Source organism: Lipophrys pholis, assembly GCF_963383615.2.
Source record: "Lipophrys pholis genome assembly, chromosome: 5".
In the NCBI taxonomy this organism is placed as follows: domain Eukaryota; kingdom Metazoa; phylum Chordata; class Actinopteri; order Blenniiformes; family Blenniidae; genus Lipophrys; species Lipophrys pholis.
The window spans coordinates 19,338,922-19,358,917 of record NC_137628.1 but is presented as its reverse complement, the minus strand read 5'-3'; the positions used below and the strand labels follow the sequence as shown (position 1 = coordinate 19,358,917).

The 19,996-nt window shown below is 41.7% G+C and overlaps 2 protein-coding genes across 3 annotated transcripts; one reads left to right on the top strand and one right to left on the bottom strand.

Moving 5' to 3' along the window:
- The first annotated feature begins 1,954 nt into the window (after nucleotides 1–1,954).
- Nucleotides 1,955–10,899, top strand: ppp2r2ca (protein phosphatase 2, regulatory subunit B, gamma a). Of its 2 annotated transcripts, none has more exons than XM_080464608.1 (10): nucleotides 1,955–2,228; nucleotides 2,912–3,104; nucleotides 3,563–3,660; nucleotides 3,822–4,005; nucleotides 4,940–5,052; nucleotides 5,254–5,431; nucleotides 6,754–6,918; nucleotides 7,048–7,217; nucleotides 7,796–7,887; nucleotides 8,193–10,899. In XM_080464608.1, the coding sequence occupies exons 2-10, from the start codon at nucleotides 3,041–3,043 to the stop codon at nucleotides 8,488–8,490; spliced, it is 1,362 nt and encodes a 453-aa protein (XP_080320734.1). In that variant the 5' UTR covers nucleotides 1,955–2,228; nucleotides 2,912–3,040; the 3' UTR covers nucleotides 8,491–10,899. The 2 variants fall into 2 exon arrangements, with proteins under 2 accessions (XP_080320734.1, XP_080320735.1); XM_080464609.1 differs by having other exon boundaries at nucleotides 1,977–2,232; nucleotides 2,745–3,104.
- Nucleotides 10,900–10,933: 34 nt separating this feature from the next.
- wfs1a (Wolfram syndrome 1a (wolframin)) lies at nucleotides 10,934–19,491 on the bottom strand. The gene is made up of 12 exons (XM_080463628.1): nucleotides 19,366–19,491; nucleotides 18,336–18,902; nucleotides 16,906–16,985; nucleotides 15,669–15,813; nucleotides 15,408–15,599; nucleotides 15,078–15,155; nucleotides 14,854–14,987; nucleotides 14,640–14,765; nucleotides 14,265–14,510; nucleotides 13,741–14,019; nucleotides 13,291–13,454; nucleotides 10,934–13,181 (listed from the first exon to the last, which is right to left on the bottom strand). The coding sequence occupies exons 2-12, from the start codon at nucleotides 18,895–18,897 to the stop codon at nucleotides 11,999–12,001; spliced, it is 3,189 nt and encodes a 1,062-aa protein (XP_080319754.1). The 5' UTR covers nucleotides 18,898–18,902; nucleotides 19,366–19,491; the 3' UTR covers nucleotides 10,934–11,998.
- Nucleotides 19,492–19,996: the final 505 nt, after the last annotated feature.

Genomic DNA, 19,996 nt, shown 5'->3' with positions numbered 1-19,996 from the left:
GATGGCACGCATCAAGGTTCCAGTGTTCCTCCTTTCAGCTAAGAACTGAGAACTGAGGCTACAGGACCACTAATATGGGGGGGGGGGGGGGGGGGGGGGGGGGGGGGTGAATCAATGATTCTCACTATAAATGAACGCACGAGTCCATCAAGGATTCAGGCTTCTGCTGGTGGTGTAATGGTGTTCAGGCAGACTTTGGGGCCTTGAGCATGAAATGAACAATGTTTAAAAGCCACAGGCTCCCTGATTATTCTTGTCATTTCTATCCCTTTATGGCCACAGCGTTCCATCTTTTCATGACTACTTTCAGCAGGATAACATAACATATCACAAAGCTTAAAATAAGTTCATTATACTCTAATGGCCTTCACAGTCACAGATCTCAAACTTCTAGTGCAGCTCTTGGAAATGGTAGCATTTTCATCATTGAACAGTAGCTGATAAAATCTCCAGTACTGGGTGATGTGGTTTGTCAACTTGGAGAAACTTTTCTGGGGAATGTTCAAGCACTTCCTTGAATCTATGAAACAAAAATGTTAAGGTACTCCTGAAGGCAAAAGGGGGTATTTGGTACTAGCCAGATGTATCTAATGAGGTTTCCAGTGGGTCGATATTTCAGTGTTTTGGTTTTTTAAAAAGGAAATAATAATTAGTATTTATGAACAGAAGCATGCTGGTTTGTGTTCATAGGGTTAGTTGAGTAAATGTCTAGCATGATACTTAAGTTTTGTGGAAGGATTTTCAGTTGTTTGGTTTTCATTGGGAATTTTATTGATCACTTGGCAGATATCGGTAAACTTTAATACCACTGTGTCCAACACAGCGGTTTAAAAGCCAGCCGGTACACAGAGTTAACACAAAGAGACAATCACCCACTCTTAATATTTACATGATCGGCAGGTTGCAGTTACCAGTTAACCTCACCCACCTCTCACACTCCCGCAGGGAGAACATGCAAACTTACAACTCGATCCAGAAATGTTTTTGCTGTGAGGCAAGAGTGCAAACCACCCGACATTCCACCATCCACTATACTGATTTATCCAACTTGGGGTTGCATATTGAGCATCAGTTCCAGTATGTGAAGGTTCTGTGTACAGGGTGCACAGGAGGAACACAGTGAGACAATCACAGACTCACTTGCAGACCTATAGGCAATTTAGAGTCACTAAGTAAAGTAGAATGTTTATTTTTTGTGTATTGTTGAAAGAAACTTCCGAACCTGGAGCAATGCAAAGAGAACATGCAACACGGAGAGGCACCAATCCCAATCCAAACTCAAATCAGCTATTGTGCTACAAGGAGAGAGTATTAACTATGATACCATTGTGTATATTCACTACCTCACTATGCGACTCTGCTGTGCCTGTGTGTTATTGTGTGGCGGTCAAACATTTTCTGGAAGCAAACTAAAGGTGTTTCATGTACCTGTGTAAATACAGTTTTAAACTGCACTACAGCAGGCATCTATTCACAACAAATATGTAGTTCTGCCATGAAAAAAACAAGCTGCTCACATCAGTAAGTGAGATTTTCAGAAGATTGCAATGAAAACGCTTGAAACAAAGAACTGAGATGTGTTAATTTTTGCAGAGTAACGTTTGAAATTGTTTGTCAATAGGGAGGAAAAGGAGATGCAACAGTGAAAACTCACCAACATTGTTTTAATACACTGTGTCAGAGTTAACTGATTCAGTTTATGTTGAACAACTAGATATATTTGATTTTGTGGGGTTAAAAAAATGTCAGCATTAATTCCTTTAAAGCATTCTGTTACTGTTTATTTGAGCCATTTATTTTAAAAACTGCTGTTCTTAAAGAAAATTACTACCAAACCTGCGCAGACTCAGTATTGTAGGGCTCCCTCTGCTGGTGCTCTGTACTCCTCATCTCCTGCAGTGGGTGGATCAGCCACTGACAGCTTCACTGTGATTGGCTGCAGCAGGAGGAGGCTGCCATGACACAGTGGATGCTGCACAGAAGCAAATCCACAGCATCAGCAGGCAACAGACCTCCATCCTCCTCGTTGTCCCTCTCTCTTTCTCTTTTTTCTCCTCCTTTGCCTCTCCTCCACCTCTCACCGCTACCCTTGCTCTCTCTTCTCTGTCCTCTCTCCTCTCCCTCCGACAGAACCACGGGCCTGCGTGAGTGCAGCGCAGCAGAAGAGCGAGCAAACGCCAGCAGTGGGGATAGCAGCGGCAGCGGCAGCAGCAGCAGCAGGAGGACTGGTAGGTGAGCTGAGGCCTGTCTCCCTCCCTCCTGCAGCACAGGCAAGACATTGCGTTCTCCTCTGATCCCTGTCAAGGACTATCTATTTGAAAAGTGTGCCGGTGCATGTGTGAGTGTTTGAGGAAGAGGACTCGAGATAGATAGAGCAAAGATCTGGAAAGTAGGCAGGGAGGACTACCACACCCTGAGATCATTTACTACCACTGCCAGACCTCCACGAGGTGAACGTTGCAGTGGATATTTTCACACACAAAGCATCTTCATGCTGTACTTCATTCTGTGTGTGAACACAAGGGAATATGTGTTCTCTGTCTCTCTGCTCTTGTTGTTAGCTGTTTTCTTCCGCTCTACATCACTGAGACGTGTCTCGACAATGAGTAGGCGCTGGGCGTCCACACACGTGTGTCTTTGCTAATGAGTGTGTTGAATGTCTCACTAAGGTCACAGCATTTCAGATGCCATGTGGACATATTGTCAGCCTGGCTAATGACGGCAATCTTGTTTCCTTCCCAAAGCATCACCGCCACTCTTTCCATTCACATCCTCCTCCTCTGTCCTGCATTTTATTTTCTGTTCATCCCTCGTTCCTCTTTCCCAAAACTCTCTTCTCTTCCCACTACATTCCCGTCTGCAACCCCGCTTCTTCGTGTCTACTCTCCTTCCGGTCGGCTGGTTTCCCAAGATGCCTTGTTCCAGGCCACTCCGCTAGGCCCAAGCAGCATGGGCGGAGGCTGGGTGGGGAGAGAGATTACGGATTGGACCCTTCCCCTCAGGACGGGCGCGCTGGCGGGTCACCCTCCCTCAACTTCAGATGGGCGAGGACGCTGAGAGCCCCAAAATCAACCACACCTTCCTACGAGACTACGTCACTGAAGGTAAAACGGACAATGGCTCATTGCTGTCTCAGTGGTGTCGAATAACATAATGGTACACATGAGTGGATTCATTTCATCTTCAGATTGCATTGTTTCTGCACTGTTGGAGGCAATGGATGATAGCATTGATCGCTCCATGTCCAACTAAACACTGTTTTAGATTTTGACGATATACCTCCTGTAACAGATGGATGCTTACTTTATGGATGGGAGCAGAGATTGTGAGTGGTTTTATGGAGATGCTGTGTAATGATCTACTATCAGTAGTACTATCTTTCATATCAGTCCCATTGGGACCCTGTTTGTATTTAATTTGGTGTCTTTATTTTCTGCCCCTCATTTCCCTGTATGCCCTTTATTAACCTGTGTCCTCCATCATATTTTTTTCTTTCCACTTCCATCTCTACCTATTGATTTTCCATCTATAACTGCTTCCGATTTGATGGTTTTTCTCCCAGCTGATGTCATCTCTACAGTGGAGTTTAACCAGACGGGGGACCTGCTCGCCACGGGGGATAAAGGTGGCCGAGTGGTCATCTTTCAGAGAGAGATTGAGGTCAGTTTACCCAATACCAGTCATCAGCTTTCTTTACCCAACTTATATGTAACTTACAGTCACTGTAATTCCCTCTTTATACATGTTTTTTCTTATATAGTTATATGCAAATAGTGTCATTCATTGAAAAGTATGTTGTATATCTCATGTGCCCTGGGCAGTCTAAAGGGGAGTCTGAGGAGGTGGGGGAGACGTTTGACTCCGGCGAGTACAATGTCTACAGCACATTCCAGAGCCACGAGCCAGACTTTGACTACCTAAAGAGTCTGGAGATTGAGGAAAAAATCAACAAGATCAGATGGCTGCCACAGCAGAATGCGGCACATTTTCTCCTTTCCACCAATGGTGAGACATTAGTGAATTGTTTACTTTTACAAATAGAACATAAATGGCATAAAACATCTGAACTACCTGATGATGCAATTGCTCCAAATTATCGACCACAAACTATGGGAAAAGTGCAAGCTTTCAAAATATTAACTGATATATTTTGCAGGATAATATAACAGCAATCTAGTGATGGACCCCCAGTTTAGGGTATAACAGTAACACTGCAGTGTTACTGTTATACCCTAAATCAACAAAAATCACAAAGAATGACCTCTGAATCAGTCAGGAATAGTTGTTGTGAGGCAAGGATGATATTTTACAGACAAATAGCCCAACTATTCCATTCATCTTGTATACTGCTTAATCCAACTGAAAAAAAAATCTAAATTTTGAAACGGTGGAAGGCAAAGTGTTCCCTATACGGTCCATCAGTCCATTACAAGGCACAAACAGAAACAGATTACCCACTCTCATTTAAGACTATGCTCAAATAGAGAAGACCAATTTTTATAACACGAAGGTTTTAGCAATTCGGGACGAAACCCTAGTACCCAGAGAAAACCCAGGTTCTCATCGAGAATATGCAAACTCCACAGTGAAAGACCCCCTGTGATCAAAGCAACAACATTTTCCATGTGAGGTGGCAGTGCTAAATACTACACCTCCTACATTTCACTACAAGGCCATTTCATTCATCATCAAAGTTTTGTTCCAAAAGGAAGTTAGCAGCCAGGTTTTCATTCTTCTCACAGGCAGACTCGCCTTGTATAACAAGTCCCTCCTTGCTAAATCTCATGATTATCTGGATTTCTGTACAAATTCTAGATATCTTCCAGATTACACTGCTCTATTTTGCTTTAATATTTCAATCTGTTTTCTTCAACTATTGTCAGTTTTCTCCCAACTTAATTACCCTCTTCTAATGTGAAAATCCTGTTGGCCGTCACAGATAAGACCATTAAACTGTGGAAGGTGAGTGAGAGAGACAAGAGACCAGAAGGCTACAACCTGAAAGATGAGGAGGGACGGGTCAAGGACACCTCTACCATCACCTCCCTGCAGGTACACAGAAATGTGCACAGGCACATTTATATGTTTCAATCCAATATTTATTAAATCTACAAACCAAACGTCTGCCTTTTTGCCATTGCTTCTGTCCTCAGATCCCAGACTCTCATGTCTGCCCATATTTCAGCATTTCCTTCAACCCGTTTCCTTACTTCTGTTCTTTTCTTTTAAATCACTTGCGTCTCTTTATTGCAGGTTCCTGTATTGAAACCGACAGATTTAATGGTAGAAGTTCGTCCCAGGCGAGTGTTTGCTAATGGACATACCTACCATGTCAACTCCATCTCAGTCAACAGTGACGGGGAGACCTACCTGTCTGCTGATGACCTTCGCATCAATATGTGGCACCTGGGCATCACGGACCGAAGTTTCAGTATCCTTCCTTCATGTTTTCTATTTTTAGTTTATTCCGTTTATTTCCGTAGCCTTGTAGCATCTGCTCTTATTTTTGAGTGTGACTCCACACCAGACTGGATTCTCAGATTTCACACGATTGAAAACTCACATAACAGCAACGGAAGGAAGAACACTATTGTCATGTTTGTGAAGCTATCAACCAAACGGGCAACTGTAATGAGAAAATTGTATTTGTATTGGGAAAAGTCAATCCTGCATGAGTTGGGTGAATTCCTCATGCATCTTCAGTTTATCCAATGTTAGGGTGCAGGTAGCAAGAGCCAATCCATATCCAAAGTCATTAACAAACCTTGAGCACATGTTTTTGGACTGTGTAGTGAATCTAGAGTACCTGGAGAAAACTGAACGCCCAGGTAGACTAGAACCGGGAATATTTTTGTTGTGAGGAGCCACATCACCAGGCAGCTGCAGCAATGTCAGTAAAACTTTTTCATTTTTCACAGAAGTTGAGTAGTATCCACTTTTTTACTTAAGCAAACATGCTTCACCGACCAAAAGTGTTAAGACCTACACAATTTTAGGCTTGTTTTTGTTCATAACTGTAGTATAATGCACATCATACCACATCACACATTTGATCTTTAAGTCCGGTCTACTACTGAAACTAAAATGCTGCTTATAAATGTAATCCTGAAACTGAAACATATTCTCACCTCGCATCTAGTCCTTTTACATCCCTGTTCATATGAATTCATATATTATCAATATTTAATGTAAGCAGGTATAACGCTATGTTTTGATATATGTTTAAAGCAGAGTGCTGTGTACCTCTTCAGTGTGTGTACTCAGTACAGACTGTCGCATGTTGCATGTATCAGCATGAGCTGGGTGCATTTGGTGATCTCCCATTCAAACTGAAGCTGACCTAGAAAATCATAGAGGCATCTATGGAAGATGAGTTTAAATAATTCACTCAGCAGTACACTTTCTACTAAACCACGCAGGACTACCACAAATAGAACAGAGAGGGGCACAGAGTGTGCATGCATGCTGGGGGTTGGTTGGGGTGCATTTTTTGGGGGGGTTGTGATTATGAATTGAGGTCATAGCGTATACAACATATCAATGACAAAAAACAGAATTCATTCACGACTAAAAATATTCCGAAAGAGAGGTTATAAGTGCATATAAATTATTTGTTAGCATGCTTTGTGGCTCATTCAGTCCTCTTCTATGAGCAACAAAGCGTGAATATCACAGTTCTGCACGTTAAATCAGCACTCTCTTGGTTTATGGGGTGTCGCCGTGCTGTTCGCTCCTTGATAGATTTCTTCACAGATATTGTGGACATCAAACCAGCCAACATGGAGGACCTGACGGAGGTGATAACAGCAGCAGAGTTCCACCCAGAGCACTGCCACTTGTTTGTGTACAGCAGCAGCAAGGGAACACTGCGCCTGTGTGACATGAGAGCCTCTGCACTCTGCGACAAACACACCAAACGTGAGCATCCTGTGGAGAATTGCATGGAAGGGGTCTGAGCATGAAGACTGCAAAGCTTGGTCAAACTGAAAGCTGTCACTGGGTACGCAATTGCTTAAAAATACACCATGCTCCTCTGTGTTTAACCAGTTTTTGAGGAACCTGAGGATCCAGGGAGCCGGTCTTTCTTCTCAGAAATAATTTCCTCTGTATCGGATGTTAAGTTCAGCCACAGCGGTCGATACCTGCTGACCAGAGACTACCTCACCGCCAAGGTGTGGGACCTGAATATGGACAAAGGCCCAGTGGAGACGTACCAGGTGAAAGGACAACATTTCTTGATCTGGATCCATAATTTAGACCAACTAAAATGTTTGTTGTAGCTGTCTTGGTTTTAGTGATGTCTTTGCGGAATTTATGTCCACGGTAATTCTGAAGTGTTAAAATGAATGTGAAAAAAAATGGGAACATCCTTTTGAATTCTAAAAAAAATGCAGTTATTGTTTACTAATCTTTACTTTCAACAAATACGTGAAACAATTGACGTACCACTGTTAATTTCTAAATGACACATAGACTGAGAATAACAATACCTAATGTGTATCATTGTTCCGTAGTAGTCATAATAGTAGTTAATTGTAGCAGTAGTAATTGAATCAGGTGAACTGGATTTGGTTTGAAAATGCCTTGGCAGGCATTGGAAGCCTTATCCAAGTGGCTGCAACTAGATGTCATAATAATTATACTTTATTTTATATAATAATTATACTTTATTTTATATAATAATAATATATAATTAATAATAATAATATATACTTAATTATATATTATTTCTATCATCACTGTGCCTCTTTTATTCATCGCAGATATTAACGTTGACTGTCTGCATCCTCTCCAGGTCCATGAATACCTGAGGAGTAAATTGTGTTCGCTCTATGAAAACGACTGCATCTTTGACAAGTTTGAGTGTGTTTGGAACAGCTCTGACAGGTAAGTAGAAATGGGAAACAGGCAGAGCAGTAAATCTAAGCGCATTTGAAAGCAGAGTAAGTGCTTGTGCTGTGTGTTTCTGCATACTGTGATTCTCTGAGTGTTCTTGCCTCTGCCATCAACTGGCACTAAATCAATCTCGGTGACGAGCTTTTCCGATCTCAAATCAATTCAATCCTTTCAGCCTTGTCGTCACCCCCTTTCTCCATCTTATTCTTACTCAAATCTATGTTTCTGTCTCCCTATCATCGACATCATCTACATAACATTTCATCACGTCTGATGTGTCTCCTCTCCTCTCCCAGTGTGATCATGACAGGGGCATACAACAGTTTTTTTCGGATGTTCGACAGAGAGACGGGTCGAGGCGTGACCCTGGAGGCATGGCGGGAAAGCAGCAAGCCTCGGGCTGTACTGCGGACCCGGCGCGTGTACACCGGTGGTAAGCGTCGTCGTGGCGACGTGGGCGTTGATAGCCTGGACTTCACCAAGAAAATCCTGCACATGGCTTGGCACCCGTCTGAGAATATAATTGCCATCGCAGCCACCAACAACCTGTACATCTTCCAGGATCGCGTCAATCCCGAGACGCAGGCACAGTGACAGGAAGGGGAGTTGCAGCAACGGCAGATGCAGTGCTCTCATTGAGAAACAGCAAACAGCGACCCACATGTATTTGGAGGCTGTGGAGAGAGGACGGGAAGTGGAAAGCCTTGATGAGGAGATTAAGTCAGCTGTTTTGCAAAATACTGAGGCGCAACATCTGTACAAGACTGGATTGCTGATATAGTGACAACACCAACTAACCATTCTGTCAGTTTATGTGGTTACCCAAGGAAGGTGTGTAGTCGTTTTTTTTCAACACTGAGATGAACGAATGTCTCTAGTGCCCATCAGGACTTGTTTTTTTGCTGCACTTTTTGAAGATGTTTGTGTAAACTGCCCCACTGTAGGGGCAGAAAAAGAGGTGCAGGGACACCTCTCGATCTCGATCTCGATCCGCGGTGACTCAGAGCTGTTGATCACACAGTGTTGCACTCCTCACTATTGTGCTCTGGTAACTTTTCACACAACCTGCAAGATGCTAAGTTGCTCAGTATCAAAAACGAGAAAACATCTAATGCAACAGAACATACAGTTCTTGTGATGACAGTTTAAAGTTAACAATGTGGACCATTAGGAATGGTGTTAATGTATAGCTCTTCACAGGAACATCCTGACAACTTTTTTTTTTCTTCTTTTTATCAAGCGACAACAGCAACTGAACCTGTCCCACAGAGCAGCGCTCTTGGAGATTGCTCGCGTAACTGACCCATAATCTTTGCCCTACTCACTTTGCAATAAAAGCACTAACAAAAATATAGTGCGGCAGTATTCCTGCTTCAAAACATTAGCTCTTCTTCTACAGATTACATAAATATATACACTGTTTTTACTGTTAGCTGTAAATATTCAATGTTTTTTTATTTTATTTTTTTTTAAAGGTGGCACCAGTTTGGATCCCTGGAAGCTAAAAGATGCATTTTGTCAAGTAAATTAACATGGGTCCACATTCCTAAAAAGATTGTGTGATCACAATACTTTGGATATTTTCTTGTAGCAGTACATACATAGTTATTGCTGGCTATAGAGAGAGAGGGGGTCAAATGTGCAAAAAACAAACAAACAATTTCTAACATTTCTTGTATATATTAAGCCTACATTTGGGTTTTGAAGGCTGTTTCAAAGTCGTTTAGACACGAAATCAGCATATTACACATTAAATTTTTGCAGTTGAGAGATTCAGTGCGTTCGAATCAAGCTCTTTCACATATGTGGAAAATGAGGCTAATTGGTGATGAAATTTTATGTCAACCTAAGACTAATGTCTAGCGACTGTGCTAATTTGCAATGAGCAGTCTTGATTTAATCACGCATAAGCACATTTTGTTGTTAAGTGGTGTTACAATCAAGTTTGATTTTAAGCACATTGCTTTTAAATGAACCCCCTCCCCCCCAAATCAGCTAGTCAAAGTTTTATTGGCCAAGCCTGTGAGCGGTGTGTTGGAAAGTGAGAGGATATCATCAGTGCAATAGCTCATTGTGTACATTGCTAAGCTATCTCGCAACATAGAAACAATAATGTCATGTAAATGTATTGTATCACAGGTCATTATACCGTATACCTCACAGTGCCACATGCTTCTCTGGGGTGCGACACTGAAAGTCTGGGATGTACAGCGGTGAGGTCATGTCTGTATTGAACTTGAATTGTGTGACTTGGTCAAGATTTGATTGTTTACAGTGAAGTACTTTGTTTTCAAGTGACCTTGGCCCTGATGGGATTATTGGATCAAGTGGTCTGCTTGTGTACTGTAGCAGGTGGAGTGATCTAATCAGAGCAGAGGTGAAACAAACCAAGTTCTCCTGAACTTTTTCCAAATCTGAAACGCTTCAGTGATTCACTGTCTAAACCTTTAAACACCAAGAAAAGAAGAAATTATCATATTTGTCCCACATATCTGCTTTATCACTTCTCACACATTTTCGTTGCCAAATTAATATTCAAAAATATTTATGTTATTAGCGTATGGCCCAGGGGGAATCTCTTATTGGCACACATGTTTGGGTCTCCACGGTTTGCTGGTGTTGCAGGATGTAAACTTAATCATTAAGCATTAATTGATTGACTAAACAATGATGCAACACAGAAGATTCATGAAGATGAGAGCCAAACAAAAACAGGCTTACCTGGTGTCAGGCCAGCTAAAGCGTCATACAAGCTCCTGGACCCAGGCCTCTGTCAGTAAATCATTGTTTTGGAAGAAGTCGGTTGTAATCGCATCATAATCACCATCACCATCACAAACAGCTGGTGTGTTGAGGAACACAGCAGCAGCAGCATGTTGCCATTATTCAGTGCTACTAGCGTGTATATTTATCATACTTTTAAGACAAACCTAACAGAACAAAACATAAATCAAATGAGGTGAATGAAAGGAATGTGCATTAATAAATGATAAGAAATCGGACAATTCTCTTGTGGATTATCTTTTTTTTAAATACCATTTGTTTGACATTTATTTAGCCACCTTTTCCAGCACTACACAACACTGACTGTGTTTCACACTGAATACAGTTTTTCACATAGGATCTTTTATCCCCAGTAGTTAAGCACTTAACAATATTAGTTACCCGCAGTGAGTCCATGGCTTCATAAAAAGGTGCTCACATTCACAGTATAAATACTCATTATCAGCAAACATCATTCAAATACAGTACTTTACAGACGAAGTGTTCACATATAAATACTTGTATGTCAATGACTTTCAGTATTAAATATGTATATAAAAGAAAAAAAGGCATCATAAAGGATAAAACCAAATTCTTTTGCTTGTAATTAATTCTTTTGACTTATAAAGCATAGGGGGTGTTTCAAAAATATAAATAGTTATTTACGTTATTTGAAGGCAATCTAGCGGCGGTCTTAAGTCGAGCAGGTTCAGATGTTTTCACTACTGCTGGACAGTGCTATGGAATGACAACAGTCTTATCTGGTAGTGGGAGGACTAGCAATGTCTCTTTAAGATAGCTGACATTTAAAAGTCATCCTGTAGTTAAGTTTGGCTGATAATTTAAGGCCCTAAGTCTTAAGAACACGAGATGAAACATAGGAAAAAATAGAAATTTTTCTTAGACACACATCAGTCCCTGATACAAAGCAATAAGGCTGTTCTATCAAAGAATAACTATCTTCTGTTTTTGTAAAGGTTTAAAAGTGCTCATCAACTGACATTAGCTTTGCTTAAATATATTGGAATTTAAAATAAACACAAAACCCAACCCCAAAACAAACTCAATCGAAATCTTAAAAAAAACAAAAAAAAAACTTAGTGTGCTACTGAGTAAAACGTGCAGCTCATGCAACAGCAGGTATTATTAAAATCATAAAAAAAATATTAAAGATGCTCACCACGTTGAAACGTCAGTACATAAACAGGGTCTGTCAATTCATTTTGCGGGAATTGTAAACAAAACTGCAAGTCACATTTGTTATGTGATAAGAATTTCAAAAGTTCTGCAGGGATTCCAGTGAGTGCATGACTTCAGCTTTCCTTCCTTGTTTTACCTGTTAGGTGATCTTTGCTGACAGGAATGGCGAGAAGAAGAAATCAAATGCAAACTTGAGAGCTCTCATCGTGGTGCGTCTCCAGTCCCTCTCTATCTTTACTTGTCTGCCTCCAGTTAGAATTGAAGACACACAGTCCAGACAGTGGATAGCCTTCAACTCAAAGGCCGGAGTTCTGGCTCCAAGGCGGCCTTCCAACTTGGTGCTGAACTCCACCATATGACCAGGGCTCAGATTAAACAGCACTTGTCTGAACTCATGGCTGGCTATCAGGATTATATCCCTGGCTGCATCCTCTGCACTTCCTTCCCGGATCATTCCCACTGTCACCTCAAATCGGAAGCTGTCGAAGCGTTTGACATGGCAGGTGTGTTTGGCCAGAGCCTTGATCTGACACAACTCTTCCTCTTCTTGCATTTGAAGCAGCACAGGAACTGAAACAGTTGCAGATGCTGAACTGGAAGTGACATCTACTGCTGTAAGGTTTGCCATTGTAGTATTCCTCGGCTCACATTTGGGATATTTCTCCCCATACAAGCAGCGCAGCCAGTCCCCCATGAACACCGGCAACATGTTGATGACAGACTGCGCCCCGTTCTCTGTCTCGGCCACACGGACATGCTTGAAGCGCCCAGCCCAGGTGACTCTGTGTCCATGCAAGTGGCTGCAGAAGATTTGTGTCTGGGCCATGCCTTTGGATTCCCAAGCAGGTGGACCACAAGCCTGGCTGTACTGACTCCATGTCAGGGTGGAGTTGTACACTTTCTGCCCCTCTGCGTGGTACACGTAAATTGAGAATAACAGGATTACCATGGAGATACACAGTAAGATGAGCTTGACTGGGCCCCGGTGTGTCAATGAGCGGAAGACATCCAGAATAGACATGCTGAAACGTGTCCACAGTCGCAGGGTGACAGGAATGGCACACACTACCAGCGTCACAATCACCTTCGTCAGTTCCAGCTCAAGGAACCACTTGACGATTTGGATGAAGAGCATGGTGGCAAGCCCAAACGCCAAAACAGGCAATGCAAACAAGAAGAGAAAGTAGGCTACGCAAGTGCGCATGAGACCCACAGCTGATGAACTCTGCAGGAGCACTACCGAGAACTCACACCACATGAAGCACACCAGGTACGGGACCAGGAAACAGTACGTCCCACGAAAACCACGCATCCTCGCCATGCTGAAAGGAGAGTTAGAAAAACAAGTTAATACAATCAAATCTGGGATTAATTCAGATTCCATCAACAGGGTGATGAGAGAATCATCGTATTATTGGTAAGCAGGCTCACCTGAAGAAGAGGTAGAACAGGTAAACATACAGCAGGCAGGGGAGGCTGAGTTTAAGCACCACTGACTCCCCGAGTGGCAGCGTGGTGAAGGTGCGTCCCAGAAAACGAACTATGGTCATGTTTTCTGGGAGGAACTGGGTCAGGCAGCACAGTGATGATGCTACCTGGATTGAAACAACATAAACATTAAGTAACTTTCCATTCTCGAGTTACCAAAAACTGTATATGTGTGTCCATATAATCATTTACAGTTCAAGGTTAAATGATTTCCTATAAAACATTTTAAATGAAGTATTTCCAAGAAACGAGACGAACAGCTAAGTGGTCTTTTTAGGTTTAAAACACTTGAACTGAATGAAAACAATTTGCTCCCTGTAAAGTATGAGGATAAACAGTTGTCTAATATGAAACATGATAAATGTAGAACTTCTAATCACTCATGTTTCTGACCTCTATGACCATTGCCTGGCGAGCATATGTTGCTGCAGTCGGACTGAGGCTGTGGTAGCTGACAGCGGTAAAGAAGACAGCCACGGTGGAAAGCTCAGAACACGGGATCCAACGCTTGTCGGCGACAGGGAAGGAGAAAATAACAAAGAAAACAGAAACAATAAAGTACAGGTAAGGTTCCAGGTTGTTCCAGCCGAAGTTTGTTTCTGCTTGCTCCACATCAAGACCCGGTTCAAAACGGGTTAACAGAGAGGTGAGGGCCCTGAAGTTCTCCCAAGTCTGGAAAAAAAACAAAACAAATAAAACTGAATATAGTTTGTTAAAGCAACAAGCAAGTCTTATGATGAAAAACTGTTACATTTGTAACAACAACTAATCTTGTATATGTGCTGTTATCATCCCAAATACTGTTGATATTTTTTGTTAATTCTAATATTTGGCAATACATGTTTTACAAGAGTAAAACCAATAACTATAAAGCCAAAATATTTCAATGCTGCGTTTGCCACACAGGAAGCACCCACCTTGCTGCTCTGAAAAACTCGCAGAGTACAGATGATCATGGATATGAAGGACAGGTAAAAAACAAGCAGCGGGATGACAAAAGCAAACAGGTCGACTGTCAGGTTGCTGATGATGAAGAAGAAAATGAGTGCATTGACGTGCTGCGTGGGGATGACGGTGCTCAGCCACTGGACGCCAGCTCGTGACGCCCAGTCGACAAGGTGCTCCTTCATCTCAACAGCTGCATGCAGTGGATACTGCAGCGTCTGGAATACAGACAGACGTAAAATAAGACGACCTGAAATTATTGAAAAACAATGCAGAAGATGGAGAATGCATTGAGTGAAAAATAGAACAGCACTGGGAAAAGACAGAAACGAAAATGTAATAAATACCATTAGTCGTGATTTCATGTCCATGGCCCTTTGAATGGCACCGGTCTGCTTGGTGTGGAGCATCATTCCACTCCAGGAACTTCTGTGAGGCTTTTTACATCCTGACGGAACTAGTTCAGTCTTGCGCTGTGGCACAAAGCAAAAGTTACACAAATGTAACTTCAACTGCTTTGATATTATTCTAGTTTTTCTTTTAGATAGCTCTCGTTTTCACCTCCCCAACAGCTGGTGCAGGGCTCTCCTTTTTATCCGAAGCTTGACTGGTTTTTTGGGGTCCTGAGGGGACAATACCTTCTGCATATTTTTTGGTCATCTCCACGAAATCATCCAGATCCACCATCTGCTTGGCTGAGAAGACATAAAGCAGTCAATTATACACAAGAACACAGCAAAACTTAATTTTTGTTCAACTCCTTTTCACTCTTTCTGGATACCTACAGTCATTCCTGACCATGCTCCTCAGCACTTTATGTGTCTGGCCTGATGTAGGGCCAGGAATCCTGTTAGCAGCACCATCTGTTGGTGAGAAGTGACCACGGCACTCGTGAGGTACAGATGCCTGTATGAAATGTGACACTGGGTGCTGTGACAGCTGAAGGCAGATACGTAATGTTTTTAAATAAAGCCACATCTATTATATGATAGCATTCTAGAATATTCATGGTAGCCTGTGCTACACCAGACAGGATTGTTGTCACTATGCAAAAAACCTTGTAGTATTTATGGCATGTTTGCCGTCATATCAGTGATTGTGTGTATACCTCCTACCTGGCACTGCATTGACCTGGCTGACATTTTCTAGCATCTCAGACATTGCCACCTTCTTCTTCCTGTCCGGATTGAGTTTCCAGTACATCATCATAGCCGCTTTGCGCACGGCCAATTCAAACTTGCTCTCTGTTGATAACTTGCGTACGTCAGCTTCATTCTCTGGAGTGATTCCTAAGGTTGGATGAGAATCTGTCATCGAACTACAAAGACAGAAACAAGCATACTCCCAATGCACAAAATATATTCTGATGCAATAACCTTTTCCCTGGATCCAACAGCGCTGCAGTGCTCTCGCTGCACTCTTCCTCCCCTGTTTAGCTGCTTTAATGAACCAATTAACAGCCAGGCTGCTATTTAAATCACTGTCCTTTTCTTCAGCAAGGATCAAGTAGTGCTGACCCAGCTGAAAGACGCAGAACAGAAGTGAAAGAGAATACAATAAATAAGCTTGTGCCATCTGGATCAAATCCCATCAAAACATTTCTCCTGCAAGTCTTTATTTTACAGCACAAAATGTGCAAAGTGACATTGCCTGGAAAATTTCAAAAGTCGATTGGTTCAGAATTTAATGGTTGATTTTAAGTCATTTTGTAGCCTTCCCCTTTTTTTGGGATAATTCTCATCACAGTTCATAGTAACTGATTCACAGCAGAGGACTATAGTGCCCATAATTCCTTGTGTATTGGGCACTTGGCGTGTCTGCCATTGCTCACTAATAGGAGCAGCAGGGGCCTCAGTGGCATATCAAGTGACTGTTTTCTAATATTAACTGTCTTTTCATAACTTTCCTCCCATGCTGTTTTATCACGTATCCCTTTCTAGTTGATGAGTTTTCATTTAAACTGCAGCTGCATTAGTCATGTCTGTGTGTAATTTCATAAACATGCTTTTATAGCAAACATTTTAAATTGAGCTGGAATATCTAACTTACAGGGATATATAATAATTAATATAGTAGATTAGAAATAGAAAATAAAATCAACTGCAATCATATAAAAACATACAGACATGCAAACATTACAAATCTGTGACAAGGTACAGCTTGTCCCTTAAGGATCTGACCCATTAAGCTCAACATTTACATCACAACCAAGGCTGGACTGATGTGGTCACGTGTTTTGACATGTTTCCCCAAATACATACACACAAGTTCTATATGATGGGCATACTATGTGCTCTCCTAGGAATTTACCCTTTCAGGGCTTGTGGGCCTTAAATATGCGGTCTTAAGGTTCATCCTTCCTTAAATTTGCATGAGGGGATAATCCTGATTATTTCTTTCTTATTTGCAAATTCAGCATGTGCTGCAATGCACGCACTGTAACAGTCTTCTTAATGATTTATAGGGATACTGAATATTGGTGCATTCCACATAAAGTTTTGGAATCATCTTCCAAAGGTCCAAAAATAGACACGCTCACACCCAGACTGAGCGAGAACCCAGCAGGACAGAAAACAATGTCCTGTGGCAGCATGTGCATTCGCTTTTCCTCACCCGGGTCTGAGCCCTGGCATCACCACTTTTGGCCTTCTCCTCCATCTGCTCAAAAGATAAATCCTCCTCTGGTTCTTCATCTGGAAGATATGAGGCCACAGAAGATTCACTTAAGATACATATAACACATATAATCACAATCTGTAACAGTTTTACTTCAGAGGGACAATGTGACCAAAAGCTGAGTCTCACACATACCGTGTTCACAGCCAACAATGATTAAATCCCATCTGACACACATCTTGTAACTTGAGCACAACAAGAAGTCAAAGGTGGTGTAGATGTGGGAGTGTGTGCCTTTAAAACACGTCTGCATTTGTCTGCGTTTGAAGATATCCAGTGACAAGACCCCGGGGCCCCAGAAACACCATACCCAGCTCCCATATTGAACCCAGACATGTAGATTGCATGATGTTTCATAACTGCCACTGCCCCCCCCCCCCCCCCCCCCCCCCCCAGTGTCCTTTAAGCAAAGGGGTTCACCCTTTTCACATATAGCCCCTCTTTTAAATGTCACACTTTCTCATGCACAACATAATCTCTTACTGGTAAACCGAGCATGTCGGATTCACTTTCAGCAGCTCTGAAATAAATTCTTGAGGAAACGTGTCAGTGTTTAAATGACTCCTTAGACATTTCAATGTATCTATAATGCTTAAGTCAGTGTGTTCACATTTGTCAGGAGCATGAGCCTGTATCATGTATGTCAACATGCTGTTTAGCAGCCATGCTGAGTGCCTGCTAAAGAGCTGTTAGCATGCATTTATTTAGACATAAATAAATGTTCAAGTAACATGTGTCTACCAATCTTTTATCAATTCCTTTGGAGCTGGAACAAACTATTTTAAAACTTTAAAATCTCACCACCATTGACCACCTGCTACTCAGATATGTCTAATAGATTGAAAAAGTAATGCTATTGCATTTAGGTAGAAACTATAATAAATGATAATGTTTCTTGTTTTAATTTCTCATAACTGATTATATATTTCAGTGTGGACCAAAGAGACAGACTTGTGGAAAAGATTTGTCTTGTAGTAAATCAACAGAAGACAAGCAGGTGAGAAGCTGTTTGTCTGCTTGTCGACTTCTCTTCACCTGCCAGTCAGCTTGGATCCTAATGTGAAACTGAATCATGTGAACATGAAACAGCATCCAAGCGATTCATGTCGTAAATTCCAGTCATATTAACATTTTTGACACTGATTGATTAAAGTGCAACTGACGTTAGCGCACTAACACAAGCTTTAATGTTTGAACAAAGCCATCTGAAGTGATTCTCCACTCCGGCCACAAGCAGTGTTCATGAAAAGATGCTCTTAAACATAGCACAAGGATTATCACCACAACACAGCATGTGAGAGTGCGGTCTGTGATTTGCTTACTTACAATGAATGATTCAACCAGACTAATGTTAAGGAAATCCTTACCATCATCATCTTTAGCATCTTCCTCCTCAGCTTTTCGAAGTCTCTCCTGCATTATTACACGCTTGGCCATGGAAACAAAGGTGCGCTTTGAGGGGGTGGAGGTTGCAGGTGTGGAGGCCGTAGTGGATGAAGGAGAGGAATCTGTTGTGCTGCTGGCTGAGGTGGTTGATGCAGACAAAGCAGAGATGACTTTGGAGGAGGAAGACATTTTGGAGGTTTGTGCAGTAGATGGGTTCAGGGAAGCAGGCAAGGGGGGTTTATTTGGAACGGTTTTGCAAGTAGGTTTCGGGGACACAGTGGGGGATGAGGGCTTTGATCCATCTTCAGGAGAAGATTGCATCTGTTTAGAGGCGGTATGCATGGTTGGTGGAGGAGAAGTAGATAATCTTTTAGTTTCTGAAATGGGTGGTGATTTGTTGTGCTGAGAAGTAGCAGCGGGGAGGTCTTTAGAGACAGGTGATGAAGGACTCTGTGCAGGGAAGGGACATGAGGGTCTGTCTGGGACAGGGCACGACCCTTGGGTGTTGAAAGCTTTGGGTGTTGATGGGAAATTCTTCTCCATCTTTCCTGAAACAAAAAAAACAAAAAAACGAAGTGTGAGAGTAATTTATTATGTCAACAGTTTCCTATAGTGAGTCATAGGCTAAGTGGGGGCAATACGATTATGTGAGGTAAATCTGAAGTATCCTCCATATACTTCATTTAAATCTCATTTGAAAAACGAAGTTTTGACAGGTTAGAAAATACACGGTCCTCACAAAGTTAGTTAATAGTGTAAAAAAAAAGAAAAAGAAATAGAACAATAACTATTGATTTAGTTGCAGTCATGTAATTAAACTAAGCAGATATTTATTCTTAGAGAATAAAGGGAAATACAGAGTATTTTATCACTTTCACACTTGATCAAAAGAGTTTTATAGTTATCTCCTCGTGCCCACGCGGACTCACTCTGCACATGAATTCTGAACTTTAGGAACACTTTCTCTGCGACAGGACTAAAAACAGCAAAAAAGAAAGAAACAGAACTTACTAATGACGCATACGCGTTTCTTTCAGGACAATATCCTGAGTTTAAAAGTTGTGTGTGTTTCCCATGGCGAAGTTTTCTCGAACTCAGCTCATAGAAACCAGAGACGCACACTTGCTGCCGTCAAATACTGCTCTGTAAACAACACCACAACTTCAACGCCCGCCTCCTTAAAATAAACTCTCCTCCATAGGGAGAAACGCATGTCCGTCAAAACGTCAACGTATCTGATTGGTTGGCACTGGCTCTGCGGATCTGTGTGACTTTTTTATTTTTTTTAATTTCTAACCTGTTGTTTTTTTTATTAAAACCTCATTAGGATCCACGTTTTTCTCAAATTGAAAAGACATTAAAACAGAGCTTAACATTGGAATTTACTGGTGTTAAGTGTTGGTACTTTGAAGGCAACTAAAGAATAGTCTCTCTATTTAAGTAGATTATAAGGTTCCAGGTCAAATGGTATGTAGGCCTGCGCTTAATGTGGCCCTCTTCCATATGGCACCAGGCGACAACAGAACTGACCAGTGAGGCAGCAGTGAGAGAATAAGACACCACCAAAAGAAAGATACACACTTGACTTGACTCAAAAGTGTCAACATATTTATATTGAAGATAATAATAATGATAATGATGA

Coding starts and splice junctions, on each gene's coding strand:
- ppp2r2ca (XM_080464608.1), top strand. CDS start 3,041: ATGGGCGAGGACGCTGAGAGCCCCAAAATCAACCACACCTTCCTACGA. Junction 3,661..3,821: donor TCTTTCAGAGAGAGATTGAG/GTCAGTTTACCC, acceptor TGCCCTGGGCAG/TCTAAAGGGGAGTCTGAGGA. Junction 5,053..5,253: donor CTACCATCACCTCCCTGCAG/GTACACAGAAAT, acceptor TCTTTATTGCAG/GTTCCTGTATTGAAACCGAC.
- wfs1a (XM_080463628.1), bottom strand. CDS start 18,897: ATGGAGAAGAATTTCCCATCAACACCCAAAGCTTTCAACACCCAAGGG. Junction 15,814..16,905: donor ATGCCAGGGCTCAGACCCGG/GTGAGGAAAAGC, acceptor TGCGTCTTTCAG/CTGGGTCAGCACTACTTGAT. Junction 14,766..14,853: donor CTGCACCAGCTGTTGGGGAG/GTGAAAACGAGA, acceptor TTTGTGCCACAG/CGCAAGACTGAACTAGTTCC.